The sequence below is a fragment of the Hippopotamus amphibius genome, chromosome 3, assembly GCF_030028045.1.
Source record: "Hippopotamus amphibius kiboko isolate mHipAmp2 chromosome 3, mHipAmp2.hap2, whole genome shotgun sequence".
Classification (NCBI taxonomy): Eukaryota; Metazoa; Chordata; class Mammalia; order Artiodactyla; family Hippopotamidae; genus Hippopotamus; species Hippopotamus amphibius.
In genome coordinates this window covers 81,066,379-81,089,051 of record NC_080188.1, presented here as the reverse complement: position 1 = coordinate 81,089,051, position 22,673 = coordinate 81,066,379, and the positions used below count along the sequence as shown (strand labels likewise).

The 22,673-nt window shown below is 33.2% G+C and overlaps 1 protein-coding gene across 6 annotated transcripts in view; it reads left to right on the top strand.

Moving 5' to 3' along the window:
* The window catches only part of LRBA (LPS responsive beige-like anchor protein), a 687,888-nt gene that overhangs the window by 474,751 nt on the left and 190,464 nt on the right, over positions 1 to 22,673 (top strand). For all 6 annotated transcript variants that reach the window (XM_057725704.1, XM_057725703.1, XM_057725702.1 and 3 more), the window contains 3 exons: positions 7,428 to 7,545; positions 10,215 to 10,317; positions 21,219 to 21,334. In XM_057725704.1, the coding sequence (XP_057581687.1) occupies positions 7,428 to 7,545; positions 10,215 to 10,317; positions 21,219 to 21,334 (337 nt within the window). The remainder of the gene's footprint in view (positions 1 to 7,427; positions 7,546 to 10,214; positions 10,318 to 21,218; positions 21,335 to 22,673) is intronic.

Below are 22,673 nucleotides of genomic sequence, written 5' to 3'. Positions count from 1 at the left end.
TGAAGCTGAATATGAGCACAGTATTTAGTTTCATGCTCTAACATGGAAGCAAATAGGAACCTGTACTACTCATTTATAATTGACTCCAGCTAAACAAGTTGAATACTTGATAGGAGGAAGAAAGCTAAAAAAAAGTAATAAAATGGGAAAAATATTTCCCTCCAATTAGGAAGAAAGTGTCCTGCTTTTAGCATCAAGTTCTAAGGTAACTTTTTCCTTTTCCTTTGGCTTTTATTTCTGTTCTCTGCTGTGTAGTCTAGCTATAGGCTGATATTACTCTAATTTGAAGATTTGGTTTTCTGTATGTATGGAGGGCGTTTGATACCAATCTGAGGTTGAGATTGAGCTCGTAAAGTAAGAATTAGCATTGAGAAAAAAGATAGTTTGTGTCCATTGCCTTTTTTAAAAGTATATATCATAAAATATTCCAGCACATTTAAAATTAAGGCAGTTTTTTATTAGTGCTGATTTAAATTTAATTCTTTGTTCAGGAATAGAAAGTTCATGATTTTAGAGAGTCATTGTGCAGAATAATAGGCGAAAACACTTTGTAACTTTAATTCAGCAACAATAGCATGTCATTCCCACAAGTTTTTGAGAAGTAACTAGGAATCTTTCCAATCTAAATGGGAAAATTATAATTAAAATTATACTACCGTTTCCTCATATCATACACGTAAGGAAAATTAACTATACATATTTTTAAAGAAAAAATAATATGGGTATTGTTAGCATAAAAAATGCTGAAGTGATTTTGGGAATAGAAAGCTAGGTAGAGTGATATTAAACCATTTTGCGGAGAAAATAGCTAAATGAGAGAAATGCCTGTTTTGGTCTTTTTCTAATTTTAAGAATATAGATTAATGCTTAAATTAATGCATGTTTATGTTTAACTTACCTTAATAAAATGAAGGGTATTAGTGTAATGATTGTTTTCTCAAGGCATTTGAATTAGACAAAACTCTTTACTGGGTAAAGGTAATAAAAACTTGATAAGGTACCAGACTGTATATTTTTTAGTAACATGTTTACTACTCCAAAATGTTTAAATTTTTCTCCGTACAAATTCAAGCTAATTTCTCTATCTCTATCCTAAAGTCATATGGAACACTTTCACATCTTGTTCATGATAAAATTGACACTGTGGCTGCAGTTTTATTATATTTCTATCTTAAAATATACCTCCAAATCCAAATATCTCTATTTTAATTCAGGTACTTACCTAAGTTTATTCTACTCTTTTTTGTGAGAATTTAATACCTAACTCTTTCCGTGCTTCTGTGAAAAATAAAGAAAGATGTTTTCAGGTTGCTTATTATTCTTCCTTATTATCCTTTTGTGGTATATTTGAGTTCTTTCAAAAAAATCAGATTGGGGATATAGTTTAAATTAAAAAAAATCTAAAAATTAGTTGGATGATAAATACCAAGGATGGATAGATACCTTCCTTTGTTCTGCTTATTCATTACTATATTTGGCTTTTGGCTCGTTAGGATGTATATTAAATGTTAGTTCAATAAGAGGTGGCTTTTATGATACATCATTTAGAATGCAAATTATTTTTAAGCTGAAGAATATTGAAAATAAAATAGAACCAACTGAGTCTGAATTATTTACAGGCCAAGGGCTTAAAGGTGCACTGTTCCAGCACAAATATTAAATTATGAAAAGGGAATTTCAGTTTGCCATAAATCTGTCTGCCATAGCAGCTTAAAGTAAAATAGTTTTACCCATCTAAAGCAACGTCAATTTGCCAGTCAGTGCTTCATGTATCAAAGAGCGTTCTGTGAAAATATCAATATCATTGGTTAATATAAATGAAATTAATTTTTAAAGCTGGGCTAAAGGTTGACATCTGAAAAATTGCATTACTTTGCAGAAGAGAAATTTCTGTCTTCTAGTGAAATTTCAGGTCATGAGGGCAAGTAATTTTCACAGTCTTCAATGGGAGCCAGTGAAATATGAACTTCATTGTCACCTAGCCCCAAAGCGATAAGATAAAATGAGCTGATACATCATTTGCTGTGGTTTTATCATCTCCCTCAGTAATTGGAAGAGAAAACATAAGAGTGTATGTGTTTGTATGTTCCCCTCTTGCCCCTCCCAGCTGCCCCATCATCCACACCCAGGCTAAAACCATTTTAGCCCAATCAATACAGAGGTCACATAGCATTTTATTTATATATTTTTAATTTTTCACACTGACTAAACTGCCAGATAGAACATTAGAGTAATGAATATGTTTAATTGAATTTGTCACCCATGAAAATGCTAAGGAGAGTGCTGTACTGCATCATAGAGCTAGTGAGCAGAAAGAAGAAATTTACTATATAGATGAAAAATATCAAATAATTCATAATTAATTTAAAAGGTAATTTTCTTTCATACTCATAACTTTTATACCTTTGTTGCCGTTGTTATGTTCTTTTCCAAGTTTGGGGACATTCTGTGTATTCATGGATATATATTAAATAACAAAATTACCATCTTAAAGTTTCTACCGCAGTCAAGTGTATACCATTTTTCAATTCAAAAAGACCTCTAAGTTTTGTTCTAAGATATCTTTAAAAACTTAAAACTAAGAATTGTGTAGTTGATAATGAAGTACATCCTTAAACCTTAAACCACCTGGAACTCAGTATTAGAATAAGTTTAGTGCTATGCTTTGATATCAAGTTTCAGAGGAAATTATATGCATCAAAATCTAAAAACTGTTAATAATAGAGTGGTGCAGCTTTAAAATACTTGATTAAAATTACTTTCAACTATTTTTGTTAAAATTGCAAGTATCGTAAATAAAACGTATTTGCCCACGTATTTAGTCGTGAGTTGATAGACTATTTTTAGACTACTATCTATTTTTTATTGTGTGTTTTCATTTTAAATGTATTTCACATATTTACTCTTTTCCCACATTAAGGTATAATCCTTGTGACTAATTTATAATTGTGTTCCATGAAAATGGGATACGAATATTTTCTACCTATGATACATTATTTAATTGATGGCATGGTTAGTTTATATTTTGTATACTAAGTTTAAAATGTTTTTCTTGATGTTCAATATATATCCGTATAGTTTAGAAATGGTTTTGTAATGAAATGTTAAACACTATTGTTTGTATATATTATTTTACTTTTATTATTGAATTCTTCAGAAATCAGTATGGAATTCTCTGAAAGAGTAAAACCACTCCAAAAATTCTTAAATATTTGGGACTAGGATATGCTAGCTTTAAACATTAAGAATAGTGTTTTTAAAAACACCTTTTATCGATTCTATATGTGCAGATTCCCATGTAAATATTTCTTATTTTAGAGGTTAAAACATTCTATCACTTTTTAATATCTTTCCCTTTAAAAAGAATTTGAAAACATTTTACATTTATTGAGGGTAGATTTTGAAAACAATACCTTTTTTCTTTACTTAGGTGGAACAAATATGGATATATTTTCAGAGACTATTTTAAATCTATTTTTTGAACATACCTAATATTCAGTAAATAAGAGATTCATGCAATTGGGCAATAAATGCAGGTTTCTTTTTTGTTCTTTCATGAGGATGAGAAAGCAGAAGAAAGTGTTATTTGGATAAATTTGTTAGCTTTTCAAAATGAATGGTTAAAGGTGAAAAATACTCTGCTTTCGAGCCAATTAATGCAACAGGGTGAAGAAATTTTCACATGTATTCATAGTATACTGTTTGAAGTGTAGAGAAAAAAGTGTATATTATTTGGGCAAAATAATAAATCCTTTTTGAGAGTCACAATTTTCAGATAAAAATTTTAAAGAAAATATGCTTGATATTTTTAATGTAAAGAAATAGTATATATGCTTTTATATGTGTGAGTATATATACATATTTGTATATTAAATACTGATTCCCTTTTTCCTCTCTACAACCTTAAGTCAACATTTCATTTAAGCAATAAATTATCTTTGTTCAAACGAATTATTAAAAAATGAAAGTTGAATTCACTAATAATAATACTAACGATATTAAAACAAGGTGGTAAACATTCAGAGAGAGTGCTGAGGGCTTAAGCTTTCAAGCTATTCTAGACTTGGGGTCATAACTGCAGAGCAATGGTAATGATATGGTTTCCATAGCAACTGATTCATTGGAGGGCTAGACCTCTGTCTAGGGTGCTGTCAGTGTATGTAGAGTTTCAGTGAACAGAAAGTCCCAAAGAAGGGTCTGCTTCTACCTAATCCAGTTTTAATTGAACTCTGGAGACTTTGAAGTGAAGCCTCAGACCAGGAATATACTATTCCAATAAGAAATAAACCTCTTGCTTAGCTAGGCCTCAGCTGCTTTTCAGTACTGACACCTTTTCCTAATGAATACTTTATAGAAATGTTATATCAACTTCAGCCAGTAATTCTGTTAGTTAAGAGATTCTTTGTTTCTATTTTAAACCCCACTGTCTTGACCATAAGTATAGAATTTCATTTGTTAATTTTTTTAGGTCGGTCTAATTCTTTTGTGTAAGATTTTAAATTTTGGTATCTTTGGCATTTTTAAATAACTTTCTGTCTCTCTTCCTGTTTCTGTTTCCCTAAGTTTTAAAACATTACTTTACCTGCTTATATTTAACTCTGACAGCACACTGTCATACACTCAGTATGATACCATTTATATCAGGTTTGAAAATATGTAGGATAATTCTGGATATTATTTGTGGATGTATATGTGCTGATAGCATAAAAACTTACATGGGAATGATAAACCTCAAGACACAAGTAGTGATTGGCTCTGATGAGGGGAGAAAATGGGATCAGGAAGGGTTATATATGGGAATTTCAACATTATCTGTAATGCTTTATAAGTTTTTAAAATATATATAACAGTGTGGCAAAATGTTAGGATTTTCTAAGGTTCAGTAGTGGATACATAGGGCTTATGTCATTTTCTGTAGTTTTGAATATATTTGACATTTGATAATAAAACAGACTTTAAGGGACCGTGCCACTTGCTGTATTTCAAGTATATTATTTAAACAACTAAAGTGCTTAAAGGAATAAATTGAACTTTTTGATTATTGAAAAACTATTACATGAAAAATCTTATAACAATGTTTTAGTATACTTACTTCTGCTAGTAATTGGAATATTCTAGAAAATAATTAAATCTGTAGTTACATGACTGTGATCTTACAATTGTTGGCATCACCATTACGAGCAACAAGTCTTATTATAGAGCTCTGTAGATACAAAAGGTACAATTTTCATACCAGTGTGTGATATTTTTAAGCATATGACAGAGCTTAAAGACTAAAGCTTTGTTGTTTATTTTTGTTTGATTTTGCTCTTTCACTTTTAACACAAGTACAGGAAAACAAATGTAGTTGATTAAAATTTCTGGTAAGTTGAGTTCTAATTTAACAAATATTTAAATCCTTTTTTAGAAAAGTGACAATGTAGTATATAAGTAATCTCTAGACATTTGGGTTAGAAAATCTGGGAGTAGGCCAGACTTTGCCACTAACTTCCCAAGGGACTTTATATTATTTATCTTGTTTAAGTTTCATTCTCCTTATTAATGGTTGGATAGATTGGACTACAAGTGTTACAGAACATATATTGGATTCTCTACTGCTTGATAAGTATGGCAAACTCAAATACTAGTGAAAACTAGGCAGATAATAGTAATTTGAGTGAATGAGGGGAGACTGTTTCAAAACGGAGCTTGCATGCCAATTTTACTATGTGGTATATATAGATCTAGGTTTGACAGATGCTCCAGTTTTTCCTGAGAAACCAGAAATCTGAATATTTATGTGAGTAATCATTTTCTCAAGTATTTTCAACTGCTTGAAATTTTGGGAAAATATATTGCCCCCCCAAATTAATGTGGATCATATGTAGAATTTAGTTGCCATTCATTGATTCATTTAGTCATTCAAAAACATCTACTTTGTGTCAGATCTTGTTCTAGAAGATGGAAAGAGAGTTCATTCAAAGCCTTTGGTCTAGAAGAACTTAGATTCTGGTATTCTAGTGCTGAAGAGAGGCAGTAGACAAGCACCAGAAATATTGTAATTTCTGATGGTGGTGAGTATGAAAGAGTTAGGGTTTTCTCTGTCACCTGTTTTAAAGCTGAAAGTGTGATTAGTTAGTTGTTTGGGACTTTGGATTGTTGTCTTGTTTTTCAGAAAACACTGAGCCTAACCCAGTCTTTCATTTCTAGATCCTGTGGTGCCAGAAATAGAATATTTTCTACAGAAAAATCTAAATACATATTTAGTGAATTAAATGAGGTTGCTCTCTTTTTTCTTCCAACGCTCCTCTCCGTATTTTTCATTGGGAATGTTTTTTACAACTAAGGTCTAGAAAATGGAAATCCAAAAAGAACATTTATGTGGGATAAATTCTTGCTATTCATTATTTTTCCTGTCTTTGCTTATCCCGTCTTTGTCCTTATAATGCAATATCATAACCAACTGTCATTTTATTTGTATTTTTTAATGGTGGTTACTTTTGAGAGATTTATCTTAGCTGTTTAACTTAGTTTGCTTTCGCGGATTTTCATCAGTATTTGATAGCAAATACATCTCATTTTCTTTATTAATATTTTGTGAAGTACTAGTGTGGAGAAATTCCAAATCTGGTTTTCCTTTAACACCTTCATAATTAAGCTTTTGAAATGAACTTTTTAAAAAACATAACTTGAATAACAAAGCAACAATGTGGCTTAGGACTAAAGACAGGATTACTTTGAGTTGGCAAAGCACATTCTAAACCATTGCGACTGTCACATGGGATGACAAGAATTGTAACAAGTTACTCTGACAACCACCTACTCCATAGAGAGATTATGCTGAGTTCATTTGCAGGTTTGTGTTTAGCCTAGCTGACAAAATGATACTTAACCTCTTATACAGTCAGCCTTTGTGCTTTCTGAATGAGTGACTGTTGCCTTAACAGTGACCTTATAAGTGTGATTTTTTGAAGTTATGAACTTAAATTTGTAATTTTAAAGTATGTAAAAAGTATTTCTGGATATATTATAACCATATTAATATGCAGCTGAATTTTATATGTGATCTATAAGCACGTAGGACATTCTTTTGAGGTCTTTCTTCTTTTTAAGGTTTGTCTAAAACTTTACTTTCTATAATATGATTCAAAAATCAATCAATAATGCAATATGTGTTTCTTGAAAAGCAGTAGATTACATCATTGTTTTAAAAAGCCCCCAAATATATTTATAAATAGATGTATTACAGTTTTGTTCTGCTTTTTCATTTAAACATCTTTGTCATGAATTGCCATCTATTTTCTTAGTCACCCTCCAAATTATTTCAATAACTGTTTATTCAGTTCTTAGAAAATATTTTTCTTAATAGGGACTTTTCTGTTTTCACTGGGGGGAAGAACAAAAAAATTCTGTTGTTACTTACTCAGAATTCTTTTCTTCCTCACTAGATCCTGGCATATACAGAAGGACTGCATGGAAAATGGCTGTTCACAGAGATACGGTCGATCTTTTCTCGTCGTTATCTGTTGCAAAATACAGCCCTGGAGATCTTTATGGCAAACAGAGGTAATATGTCGTAGGTGCATATTGTTACAAAGCTACCCTCCACCTCCTTAAGATTTCATTTTGAACATATCATATTGTTTCCATTTAGACAGAATTTTGTAACCTACTCTCTGCCTTACTGACCTCTTTTTTGAACCATGTGCATCTTCATGGTTTTTTCCCCTTTGGTCATTCTTAGAATCATCTGTAGTATTTTATCTTTCTGGTCAAATCACAGATTAGTGCAGGGCATTGTTAATATGGGAGATAACTACCCATTTAATCAGTTGTAGAGTTTTGATATCCTCAACATTGCTCTCATGCTCAAACTCCTTCTGGAAGGTGGCTGCATTTCGAGAGGGGAGAGGGTAATCAAATGATTCATACATTTATTTAATTTTTTTGTCTAATCTATTGCCATTTATAAAGGGACCATCAGAAAATGGTACTGAACTGTCCTGGTTGCTTTGTATTACATCATCCTTGAAAGAACTAAAATTCAATTTGTGGGTTTAGAATTGAACTTGGTGAAATTCATTAAGACAAGAAGGAGAGACAAGGTGAACTTCAAGGAAAAGCATCGTCAGATATGAGTGGAAGCATACAAGGGAGAATATGTAAAACCTTGTGATTTATTGTACATGCTCATTGTACTTAAGTAGATTTAAGTTTTCTTATTTTCTCTTTCTATAATCTACAAGTTGTCATTTAAAACATCTACATACAATGTATATTCCATACATACTTTCCTTTTTAATGAAATCATGTGTCTTTAGGGAATACAGATTCTTTAGGAAAAAATGTTTTTCCCCTCCATATTTGATCTTCTCTCACACACATACCTCTTTTTCTAATGTAAACATTATTCTTCCAGGCAAATAATCAAGCGAATGTTTCACACTTTAGTTCAGTCTGCATTCTTGCTGTCCCAAAGGGGTTTCAACCTTACAATATTTATTACTTGCTCATCCTTGTTTATTTTCCTTCTTTGAAATTTCTTATGCATCCTTGCTTTGTATCTTTGTGTGTTTTTCTATTGCCTTTCCCTCATGGCCTTGGTGACCTGCCATAACCTGAATTTTTCCTACCCACCCCCCCCCCCCCCCCGTATTTAGTGTAATAGTGAATATGCAAGAAAAGCTTGTTAAAAAGTTATGTTGGATACGTATATGGCAGTTCTAAATATATTTTAAGTGTTTAGTGAATGATCATATACTTATTTAAGTAAAACATTTTATAATGCCAGTGTCTAAAAATTACACTAACATTGATAAAATTTTTTGGCCCATAGTATTTTTTTAGGCTAGGTAGAGGAGAAGGATCATCTTCTAGATGAGTATTTATAGATTATGGTTCTGATGCAGAAGTTAATATAATTAAAATTTCAAGACTAACCAAATTAATATCTTTTAAATTCTCTGTCATGATTTTATGACTTTGTTATTTTCATATTTTTTAAGGATAAAAATTTATAGATGACTGTTATAAATTAACATTTATATGCTGAATATATTTATATGATGTACATTTATTAATATTCTCAAAATGTGTACTTATTGAAATAGAAATGATTAAAAAGCATTTAAATTTGATTATTGACCATAGAGGAAAAATTTTTCTTCAGGTCACACATTGTTCCAGATTATATGAACATACAAAGCATAAACATATAAGCATTGTAAAGAGAATTTTTTTAAGCTGTTGATGATTAGAAGTAAATACAGCTGACAATTTAGTAGCTGTATGTGTAGACTTTTTAGAAAATTTATTTATTTATTTTTTACCCTCAGATCTTTATTGGAGTATAATTGCTTTACAATGTTGTGCCAGTTTCTGCTGTATAACAAAATGAATCAGCTGTATTTATACATATATCCCCTCCCTCTCGAGCCTCCCTCCCAGTCTTCCTATTCCACCCCTTTAGATCATTACCAAGCATTGAGTTGATCTCCCTGTGCTGTGCAGCAGCTTCCCACTAGCCATCTGTTTTACATTTGGTAGTGTATATATGTCAGTGCTACTGTCTCACTGTATCCCAGCTTCTCCTTCCCCCGCTGTGTCCTCAAGTCCGTTCTCTACGTCTGCATCTTTATTCATGCCCTGCCACTAGGTTCATGTACCATTTTTTTAGATTCCATATATATGCATTAATAAACAGTATTTGGTTTTTTCTTTCTGACTTACTTCACTCTGTATAACAGACTGTAGGTCCATCCAGCTCACTACAAATAACTCAATTTCATTCCTTTTTATGGCTGAGTAATATTCCATTGTATATATGTGTGTGTAGACTTTTTGGTATTAGATTGTTAAATATATAATTTTAGAAATTTAAAGTTTTCTATAGAAATTCATAGATATATTTTTAACTTGCCAAAATTCAGTTTTGTAAATTCAAAGTTGTAGCTAGATAAAATCTCAACTTCGTGTCACATTAATGCAATAATAGGTGTTTTTAGTTCTGGCAGTATTTAGAGAAGGAGCTGTCTATGGTAGTTAATGAGTAAAATGAATATCATCTCTGGCATATTAATGCTGAAACTTGATATATACTATAATAAAAGTGATATGGTAAGAATTTTATTTGATAGATACCTGAACTAAGTGTAAACATGTTATTGAACCAAGAAGTCAGTTTTCCAGAAAGAAAATCATATTTCATTCTAACTTTTAAAAATTATTTTTCCTAGTTGCTATAATGTTCAACTTCCCAGACCCTGCAACAGTAAAGAAAGTGGTTAACTATCTACCTCGTGTTGGTATTGGAACCAGTTTTGGATTGCCTCAAACCAGGTACTGTTTTATATGAGAAAAATATGGAAAATAATCTGTATTAATATTTGTTTTAATTACTTTTGAAATTCATGACCTTCTGTTTGGTTGGTTTTTTTGTAATTTTATTTATTTATTATTTTTGGGGGGTACACCAAGTTCAATCATCTGTTTTTATACACATATCCCCATATTCCCTCCCTCCCTCACCTCCCCCCCCCACCCTCCCTCGAGTCCCCTCCACCCTCCCCATCCCAGTCCTCTAAGGCATCATCCATCCTCGAGTTGAACTCCCTTTGTTATACAACAACTTCCCACTGGCTATCTATTTTACAGTTGGTAGTACATATATATGTCTATGCTACTCTCTCGCTTCGTCTCAGCTTCCCCTTCACCCCCCGCCCCCCCCCCCCCAAACCTCGCCTTCTCCATGTGACCTTCTGTTTCATGCTTCATTGTAAATGATTATTGGTATATTGTTTTGAAGCAACTGAACTTCTGCCTGAGGAAACTAGAAAAAGAGGAACAAATTAAATCAAACTAATCTGAAAAAAGGAAGTCACAAACAAAGGCAGAACAATAATGAAAAGCAAAGAAAAATAATAAAGAAAAATCAATGCAATGAAAAATTGTTTCTCTTAAAAGATTAGGAAGTGTAATAAATATCTATACAAGACTTATTGAAAAAAAGAAGGCACAAATTGCCAATATCAGAATAAAAGAAGGGGTATAACTGCAGATCCTATAGGTATTTTTAAAAACTAAAGAAATATTATGAACAAATTTATGCCACTTAGACAGCTTAGATGAAATGGGCAGATTCCCTGCGAGACAAACTGTCAGATCTCACTGATAAAAATGGATAACTTTAATAATTCTACAGAGGAAACTGAATTTGTAGCTTAAAATCTTCTAGGAATTTCTTGTAATTCCTAGGTCAAATGGTTTCACTGGCAAATTCTCTCCAATGTTTAATGAAGAAGTAATACAATTTCTGGGAAAACTCTTACAGATAATAGAAGAGAAGGATACATTTCCCAGGTAATTCTGTGAGGCCAGCATTTCCTGAATTCCAAATCCACAAAAAGGCATGACTAGAAAAGGAAACTAAAGACCATCTTGATTGAAAAGGAAGAAATAAAACTGTCTTTATTAGTATATATACATGACTTAGTGTGAAATTACAAGGGAAACTGCAAAATTTTTAAAAAGAAAAAAAGCTATTAGAACTCAAACGAGTTAGCTATTTTGTACCATACGTAAGTTGATTCCTCTATACTAACAATGAACAATTGGAAATTGAAGTTAAAGCACTTTTTAAATAGTATCAAAATATATTTGAAAATATATTCTTAAGACTTGTTCATTGAAAACTATAAACACTGTTTAGGAAAGTGAAAGAAACCTAAAAATGAAAAGTTGTACTATACCATGTTCATGAATTGGAAGACTCAATATAAATAAGATGTTAGTTCCCTCCAAAGAGATCTAGGTTCAAAACAATCCTATCCAAAATCCTGAAAGGCTCTTTTGGAGAAACTGACAAGCTGATTCTAAAATTTAAATGGAAATGCAAACATCTAGAATTGCTAAGACAATCTTGAAAAAGGAAAAGTTGGAGGACTTTATCTGATTTCAATACAATATGAAACTTTATTAACTAATATAATTTGGTATTTTTGTAGAATAGATTTATAGAGCAATAGAATATGATAGGGTCCAGAAATAGACCCATCCATAAATGGTCAATTTGATTTTCAACAAAGGTATCAAGATATGTCGACGGGAAAAGATAATTTTTTCAACAAATGGTGGTCAACAATTGGATATCCATATGCAAACAAACAAACAAACCCAAAACAAGCCAAAAAAACCCCACCTCACCCTTTATCTCAAAATGTAACATAAATTAACTCAAAATGTAACATAACCTAAACATAAGTGCTAAAGTAAAACTTCCTAAAGAAAACATAGGAGAAAAATCTTTGTGACCTTGAGTTAGGCAAAAATTTCTTCGATAAGACTTAAAAAAAAAACCCATTAATTGGCCTTTCAAATTAAAAACATTTTGCTTTTGAAAGACACTCATAAGAAAATGAAAGGATTTGCTGTCGGCTGGGTTGAAATATTTGTACACCTTATATGTGACAAAGGATTTATATACAGGCTATTTAAGGAACTCTTACATTTAATTACAAGAGAAGCAATTTGTTAAAAAAAATAGGTAGAAGATTTGAACAGTTACTTCAGTAAAGAGTAGATAGAAATATCAAACACATGAAAAGATGCCAAACATCATTAGTCATTAAGGAAATGCCAGTTTAAACCACAGTGTGATCTCATGGCACACCTATTACAATGACTTTTTAAAAACTGATAGGAACAAGAGCTAAGAAGAACGCAGAGTAACTGGAACTTCACATGTTGTTGATGGGGAAGTCAGCAGTTTTGCCGTTTCATATAAAATTAACCATACACTTACCATACATCCCAGTAGTCTCACTCAAAGGCATTTACCCTAGAGAAATGAATATATGTATATTCATGCAGTGAGCTATTCATGAATGTTTATAGCAGCTTTATTCATAGTCATAAAAAATTAGAAATAGCCAATATGGTCATCAACCAGTAAACGGACAAGTTATGGTACATTCATCCATACAACAGGGTATGCTGCTCAGGAAGGAAGAAGCTACTAATACACAGAACAAGGCAGGTGAATTTAAAAAGTATTATGCTCACTGAAGGAAGCCAACACAAAAGACTACATGCTGTGTGTTTCCATTTATATGACCTTTGGGAAAAAATAAAACTACTTGGACAGAAATCAGATCAGTGGTTTCAATGGATTGGAGGCAAAGAAGGGGGATTAGTTACCAAAGAGGGTGTAAGGGAACCTTTTGATAATATGGAAATATTTCCTATCTTGATTGTTGTGGAGTTACACAACTGTATTTGTTTGGCAAAACTCATTGCATTGTACAACTAAAAAGGATGAATTTTATGCTATGTAAAGAAATCTGTAAACATGATTTTCATAAACAGGGAAAGATCAAGAATGTGAAACCAGTATACAGCATCAGGAACTCTAGGACTATGCTAGTAGGAATGCAAATTAATATAGTCACTTTGGAAAATTTGTCAGTTTTCTTATTAAGTTAAATATACAATAAATTTACATCCTGTCAGTTCCACTCCTAGGTGTTTAGCGAGAGTAATGAAAATATATGTACGTGTTCACGTGGAAGGAAGTGTTAATAGCAGTATTATTCATGTAGTCCCAAACTGAAAACATTTCTAGTTCCGTCAGCTGTAAATGGATCAATAGATTGTACTGCATCCATGCAATGAAATACTACTCAGAAATGAAAAGGAATTGATTACTGATACATGCAACAACATGGGTGAATCTGAGAGGCATTGTGCTGAGTACAAGAAGTTAAGTACCATGGGCTATATACATCATAGCCATGGGCTATGATACTCCTTATATGAAATGATTGAAAAATTATGTGAAATTATGTGATTCTGTTTATATGAAATTGTTGGAAAAGCAAAACCATTTAGTGACAGAAAGCAGATCATTGGTTGCCAGGAGCCAGTAACTGGGACAAAGGAATTAGCTTTTTGGAATGTTTCTGTGATAGTTGGTTACAGAAATAGGTACATTCAAAACTTACTAAACTGTACGCTTAAGTTTGGTAAATGTTATTATATTAAATTTTATCTTAACAAAGATCATTGAAAAATAGGCTCTCTATATTTAAAATTTCTAAGTTACAAAAGTACTTATTACATACCCATTTTCAAATGTACCATTTAACATGTATGATAAATCAGATTAAACTTTTTTATCATTTTGAAAAAAATGATTTGACTTTGCTTTATTATGTCATATTTTGTTGCATTTTTTTTCTCTTTTGATGTAAATATCAAATCCACATGTTAAGGATTTTGCATACAATATATTTAATTAAGACTTTTATCTTCAACCTCTGGTAAATCAGAGTTCAAATATTAATTTTGTTTATACATATGGACTTAATAACCAGTATATATATTGTTCAAAGTTACTTAATAACTACTTGAAAGGAACGTTAAAATGCCGAAGCATCTCTCACAATATAGAGAATACCTCTCTTTCCTGTGTGCTGACCAGTTGTCTATATTTAAATACCACCATCATTAACTGTGTTCCTTCTTAGTAGGTGTTAATTCTTCATCAGTACAATTTAATTAACTAATTTAAGAACTAGGAAGAGTTAACACTGAGATTTTTCTATTGCTTGAAATGTATTAGCTGTAGAAACCTACAGTTTACTTTTAGCATACCTAATTTTGTATTATTTGAGCTTTTTGATTAGTGTTTATTTCAGTGTTTTTTAGTTATTATCTTATTACAAATGCAATTGAAATAGAATCAAAAAATAATAGTCAGGATATAAGTAGGAGCTGCAGTTACAAGTGAGTTATTAAATACAGCCCAGGCTTCACGGCAGGAGAATCAAGTTCCATCTCTTGAAGAGAAAATATCAGAGAATCCGTGGACATGTAACAGGTTATAACTTTTACGTAAACAGGATACATAAAGAGGCCCTTCTGGTTTATTAGCCATAGTTGCTTTACAATCCCAGTAAAGCCTTTGATAGATAATTTTAGAGTTTAATGAGAAATTTCAGGGTTCAGGAAGATGCAGCTCAGAATGGCATAGTAGATTTCCTTATCTTAATAAAAAGTTCTTTTTTTCTACTGATTATCTCTTTGTTTTAAGAAGAGTTTTATGTGTTGTCATACTTGGGAACTCTTTGTGATGTTTTCCCACAGTTAATGAAAGCTAAAGGTCTTCATTTATTGTCAGTCAGTTAAATAGATCTTCAGCGCTTACAGTGTATCAGTCACCCATTAATGTACAATATAAATATCATCTTGCCCACAGATGTTTAAACAAATATGTAAATAAAATAAAAAACTGTGTTAAGTGAAAGGAAGGATATAATTAGGGTGTTGTGATAGTGGTTAGTGGAGTGCAGATAGAGTGCTTTGGATAAGATGGTCAGAAATGTCTTCTTATGTGACTTAAATTTTGATTTGAAAGACTGGAATGAGCTAACCTATGTAAGAGTGAACATCATGTGTAAAAGCCCTGAAACAAGATGGCACTTCCAGTGCTTTAAGGAATGTTGGAAGTCAAGTATCACCGACACTTAGTGATTTCAGGAAGACAGTGTCAGTTTGGAGGCAGGAACTTATTGTAGAAATTGAGGTAAAATGTGATTCTGATAGGATCATCGAAGAGAGACATCTTGTTTAGAGACTTTGAAGAGATACAATTTGTGTGACTTGGAGATGAGTTAAATTTGGAGGAGCATAAGAAAGGGAGGTATCCAGTGTGTCTCCCCAAGTTTCAGCTTGAACTGCTCAGTAGCACAGACTGAGGTTGGCAACACTGTGGAAGGAGTAGTTGTATATATCCCCCCTCTGTCCCCCACGATTGGGGTTGGAGTTCTGGTTGGGATTGTGGGGAGGAGGTGAATGAACTGAAAAGGAGAAGATTAGCTTTAGATCTGTTGAAATGGAAAACCCCTGAGAAATGGTTAGACTGAAATGTTGTCTAGGCAGTTAAATATAAGAAGGTATGTCTAGAGCTCAAATGAAAAGTGTAATAATTGGGAATCATTACCATTTAGATGAAATCTGAAGCCTTGCAAGGAAATGAACTCACCTGGGGAAAGTCTGTAGAACGGGCAGGAGGAATGAGGGCTGCATTCTGAGGACATGCAACATTTAAATGTGTTAAGTAAATGAAATAGGAAAACAAAACAAAAACAGAAGAGCCTTGAAAAATAGGAAATCCAGGAAAATGTAATGCCAAAGAATGAGAATATTTCAAGAAGGTAGGATATGATGAGATATCAGTAAGATGTAGACTGAAAAAAGGCCGTTGCATGTAGCAACAGCAGTTTTTGGCTGCCAGAGTTTGAGTGTTGCGTTTGTCCATTCAGTATCAACAAGCTCTAGTTGGCAAGCAGGCCCTTGAATTTTGTTGCAGTTTGTGGGCCACCTCTCTTGGTTCAGGTTTAGGTATAAGACTCTGACTTCTCAATCAATAGGACATGAGCAGGTAGAGATATTTGTATTAAATTCTGACCTACTACTGATGGCAAATGGCAGGAGAATAAATCCTGCTGTCACTTTTCTACATGTAGTTCTTGATCTGGAACATTCTCTCTGCCACTTTATGAGTGCTTGACAGTATAAGCCTATACACATCAATACCAGTTATAAGCCATAACAATGTACTGAAACCAGCCCAAAGGTTCTACCCACAATGTCATTTTAGTTTCCTTTTCACTAGTTTTGCCTAACCCTACCACTTGATTCAGGCTTTTTTTTTTTTTTTTTTTTCTCTTCTGTGAAGGAACGCTAACCATGGAGGTCAGCACATACATAATCAGAGGTTATAACAGCTACCAGATCATATTATCTTGCAGTTTGAAGCTGGGTGTGAAGTACATGGATGAGGTTAGGATGAGCAGAGGTTAAGCTATAGGAGGGTTACCGGAGTGGTAGAAGGGCTTTTTTCTCCTTTTACTTCTTACTCCAGGGTCTGTGCCAGTTTCTTCCCTACATACCTCCCTGCATTTAGAGTGCCTGGGCTTGGGAGCTTCTTTTTTTTGTTTGTTTCCACACATACTGCTGCAGCTCTTCATAGTAGTCCTTGGTACTTTTGGCAACTTCTTCACTCAGCAGCTCCTCCTCTCATGGTCCTGGGTAGGATAGTAATTTGGGTTTCTGTATCCAACAGAGCTATCACATATCAAAATTTATGGGATGCAGCTAAAGTAGTACTCAGGGGGAGAATTCAAATACCTATATCTGAAATACAGAAATGCCTAACATCAGTAACCTAAGGTTCCACCTTTAGAAACTAGAAAAAGAAGAACAAGCTAAATGGAAAACAAGTAGGAAAAAGTGAATAAAGAAAATTAGAGCAGAAATCAGTGAAAAACGGGCAAAAAAAAAATAGAGAAGACCAATTAAACAAAAGCTTATTTTTTAAAAGCTTAGTAAAATTGACATACTTTACCTAACTATGAACAAAAGAGATATGTGAATTACCAAAATTATAAATGAAAGAAGGAACTGCACTACTGACCATAAAGAAATTAAAAGGATTAGAAGGAAATATCGTGAACAACTTCAGCCTACAAATTAAGACAATTAAGATGAGATGGGCAAATTCCTGGAAAGACAGAATTGTCCAAACTGACTCAAGAAGAAATAAAAACTCTGAATAGACCTATAATAGGTCTATTGAATTAGTAATTTAAAAATCTTTCCACAAAGAAAAATCAAAGCCCAGATGGCTTTACCATTGAATCTTATTGAATAGATAAATTAGAAAAGATATTGGGCTTCCCTGGTGGCGCAGTGGTTAAGAATCCACCTGCAAACACAGGGGACATGGGTTTGATCCCTGGGCTGGGAAGATCCCACATGCTACGGAGCAACTAAGCCCATGTGCCACAACTACTGAGCCTACTTGCCACAACTACTGAAGCCCGTGTGCCTTTTCCATAGCAAGAGAAGCCACCGCACTAGAAGCCTGTGCACCGCAACAGAGTAGTCCCTGCTCACCACAACTAGAGAAAGCCTGTATGCAGCAACGAAGACCCAAAGCAGCCGTAAATAAATAAATAAATAAATAAACAAACCTTTAAAAGAAAAAGAAAAGATATCAATCCTTCATAAACTTATCTGGAAGACAGAGGAAGAAGAAACACTTTACAGCTCATTCTGTGAGGCCATCTTTACTCTAATACCAATGCCAGGTAAAGACATCACAAGAAAAAACAAGCTAACAAGAAAACTGTAGACTGATATCCTTAATGAACATAAGTATACAAAAATCCAGTAATATACAAAAAGGATTATAAAGTAGCCATGTGGGTTTTATCACAGGAATGCAGATTGGTTTAATTCTGAAAATCAATTAATGTTATGCATGAAGTTAATAGAATACAGGACAAAAAAAAACCCCACGTGCTCATCTCAATAGACGCAGAAAAAGCATTTGACAAAATCAAACACACATTCATGACTAGAAAATCTCAAATGACTAGAAATAGAAGGAAATTTCTACAAACAGATAAATAGCAATCATCAAAAAACCCCATAACATACACTGTGCTTAATGTTGCATGCTAAGGTCAGGAAGGCTAGAATGTCTTTCATTCTCACTTCTATCAACTTGATGTTGGGGATTTCAGCCTGTGCGATAAGAAAGGAAGGGAAGGAGGGAAAAATCAAAGGCATCCAGATTGGAAAGGGACATGCTTTATTCCTTGATGATAAAAGATGTGTGCAATTTTTGCAATGAAAAGTGTAAAACATGTCTGTTAGTAATTGAAGACAGACATCAGTAAATGGAGATATTGCATATTCATGGGTCAGAAGGTTCAATATGATTAAGATGTCAGTTCTCTCCAGTCCCTATCAAAATTTAGTCCACTTTTTGGGAGAAATTGAGAAACTGAAACAGAGTGAATCTAGAATTGGCCAAAACAATTTTGGAAAAGAAGAACAAAAATAGTGAACTTATACTATCTGCCTTCAAAACTTACTATAAAACCACAGTAATCAAAATGTGTGCTATTTACACAAGGATAGGAATATAAATTAATGAAAACGACATTGAGAATAAAGAAATAAACCCTTAGATTTATAGCCAGTTACTTTTTAACAAAGGTGCCAACACAGTTCAATGAAGAAAGGGTAATCTTTAAACAAATGGTACCGTAATGATTGGATAGTCACGTGCAAGAAAATGCACTTCAAACGCTTAATACACATTGTTCATAAGAATTGACTCAAAGTGTATCATAGACTCATATTTAAGATCTAATACTAAAAAATTTCTCAGATAAAATATAGCATAAAAACTTTATCATCTTGCCTCAGACAAAGAGTTCACATGTAAAACAAAAAGCGTAATTCATAAAAGATAAAAACTGAGGAAATGGATTTAATCAAAATTTAAAATGTTTGTGCTTTGAATACATTACTAAGTATATGAAAAGACAAGCCACAGACTGGGGAAATATTTGGACATCATGTTTTGATAAAGCAAGGGATCCCAAAACCCCAGGCCTCAGACCAGTACCAGTTCCTGCCCTGTTAGGAATCAGGCTGCACAGCAGGAGGTGAGCGGCAGGCATGTGAGCAAGCTTCATCTGCCACTCCCCATTGCTCACATTACTGCCTGAACCATCCCCCCCACCCTATTCCCCCTCCACCCCCCCATCTGTGGAAAAATTGTCTTCCAGGAACCCGGTCCCTGGTACCAAAAAGGTTGGGGACCACTGTGATAAAGGACTTATATCCAGAATGTATAAAGACCTTTTACAACTCAATAATAGGACAGAAGCAATCCAATTAAGGAAGGAAAGATCTGAATTGTAATTTCCTCAAAGAAAATGAACAAATGGCTCATTAACACATGAAAAGATGTTCAACAATGTACGTTAAAATTATAAGATACCATGTTACACTCACTAGAGTGGCTCTAATAAAAATTACACACAATAGCAAGAATTGGCAGAGATGTGGAAAAATTGGAACATCATATATTTATTGTTTGTTGGATTCTATAATGGAAAACAATTTGGCAATTTCTCAAAAAGTTAAATATAAGATCAACATACAACCCAGCAATTCCACTCCTAGGAATCTACTCAAAAGAAATGCAACCATATGTTCATCAAAGACATGTATGTGAATGTTCCTAGTAGCATTCTTCATAATAGCTAAAAACTGGAATAATCTAAATGTCCATCAACTGGTGAATGGATTTTAAAAATGTGGTGTAGTCTGTATTCATGCAATGGAATACTATTTAGCAATCAAAAGAAATAAACTGCTCATATATGCCGCCACATTGATGAACCTCAAAAACATTATGGTTAGTGAAAAAAGCCTGATGCAGAAGATTACATGATGTATGATTCCATTTATCTGAAATGTTCAGAAAGCAGATTGATAGTTGCCTGGAGCTGGGGTTAGGAATAGGAATTAACTCTAAATAAGCACAAGGCAGGTTTTTGTGGTGATTAAAATGTTCCAAAATACCTTGTGATGATAATTGCACAACTGTAGAAGTTTACTTTAAAAAGATCATTGAATAGTTCACTTACAAGGCTAAATTTATGGTATATACATTATACTTTTGTAAATAAAGCTTAAAAAAAAAATGGGTATCTTGTCCTTAGTAGTAGGAAGAACTGTGACAGCACACTTCTCTGAGATTGTGGGACCCAAATGTAGTATCAGTTGTCTGCTTTGTTGTTTACATTACATTAAGAAAACAGAAAACTTGATTTACTATTAGGCTGTCTAAGAAAAATAATAGTTTCCCTTACCTTTATCCCAGCCCATGAATAGACACCTGAGGAGTAGGGATCCTCTTTCCCCTGTTACAGTGGGTATGCAAACATAATGTTTAAATTTATAATGAACAAATATGTTGTCTTTAAGAGATGAATATTAAAACTGATAAAGATGTGAATACATCTTTTATATGTATTTCTCAGTTACTGTAATTACTTTTGTATCAGTAAGACAGTGAATTATAAATCATACTGTTATTAATCAACATTTATGGAGCCTTGATATTATAATGGCTTTGTAATGACAGCTTACCTTAATGAACAGAACATAGGTAGTAGACCTGTGGCTCATCCAAATAATTTGTTTAACCATTAATTGTAGATTGAAACATCTCTAATGTTCATTAGTATAACATGAATGGAACGTCTCAGAAAAATACAGGTGCCATTTTGAATGAACACAGAAGTCACGATTTATTACTGATGTAATTAATCTTAAGTTTAAACTGATTCTACATCAATTTCTTTTTCTTGCAGGCGTATCTCATTAGCTAGTCCTCGACAACTTTTTAAAGCTTCTAATATGACCCAGAGATGGCAACACAGGGAGATTTCAAATTTTGAGTACTTGATGTTTCTCAACACGATAGCAGGTAATTTAAGCTCACATGTTGATTTATTTCAAGTGATAAATTAACTGTGATATGATTAGATTATTTTGAGTATTTGTATAAATAGAGTCATTCCATGTAAAGCTGAAGGCATAAGCAAAGATGGAAAGAAATGAAGTATAGCTAGAGAATGATTAATGGTATAGTGTGTGTGTGTGTGTGTGTGTGTACATAAGATATATGTTCATAAAGGTATAATGAAAAAGAAAACTAGAAAGGTAGCGTGGAGACACTGGTAGTTTTTTTTGTCATTTTGAGGAATTAGCAGTCAATTCACAGGGAAACTTTTTAAAGTTTTTAAACAAATGAGTGATATCAGAACTTTATGAAAAGTTGGAAGCAGTATGAAGGATAAATAGGGGTGCAGAGAGTCTAGGTAGAGAGCAAAAGTTAGGAAGTATTTACATATAAAAAGTAATGAGGGCCTGTGTTAGAGAGGTGACAGTAGGAATCAAAACAAAGGATTAGATAACACAAGAATTTACAAGGTACAAACCACTTACCATCCAGCTGACTGAATGTTGAGAGTAAATGAGAAGAAAGTGTCAGAACAGACTTGCAGGCTTCTGTTCTAAATCATGGGGAAAATAGTGGTGCCATTAAGTCAAAAAAGTTGATCTAGAGAAAGATCATGATCTTACTGTGCTAGCAAGACATCCAAGATAAGATATCAAAAAGAATTGTTGGAATATAGGTAAAAGAGGGTATTTGGAACTTAGGGATAGGACATTGGATTTCATCTGCATAGAGAGGAGATCACCGAGAGAGAGTTGAGATTACCAAGCCAGATGATACAGAAAGCAGTGAGATAAGGTCTGGGGACTGCTCCTGAGCATAACAAAAAGAAAGAGGGAAAGTTATTAAAAAAGAGAATGTGGCCCCAGACTTTATAGACTTAGTAGGAAGAACTATGGTGAAGCAAATGTCTTGGGACACAAGGGGAAAGGGAGAGAGAAGCCTTGGCCACTGTATCAGATGTGATGGAGAGGTAAGGGAGAATTCAGAGTGACTACAGGCCATGCCTTTGGCTTTAGCATCTCAGGACTTGTGGGTTACTTTATAGGGGTTCAGTTTCAAAACAAGCATTTTGATTATCAGGACTGAATGGTTGAAGGTTAAATGAGAACATTAGATGTAGATTACAGTTTTCTTGTGTAATAGTAAAGAGAGGTGAGTTAAGGCAGAAGAGAGTAACTATGAAAGAGGAAGACAGAGGAAAAGTAGCAATTCAAGTTATGAGGGAGACCTGTTCAAGAGCTCAGGTGGAAGAATCATACCTCCCAGAGAATAAAGACACTGTTGGAGAAGTGGGGAAGAGAGG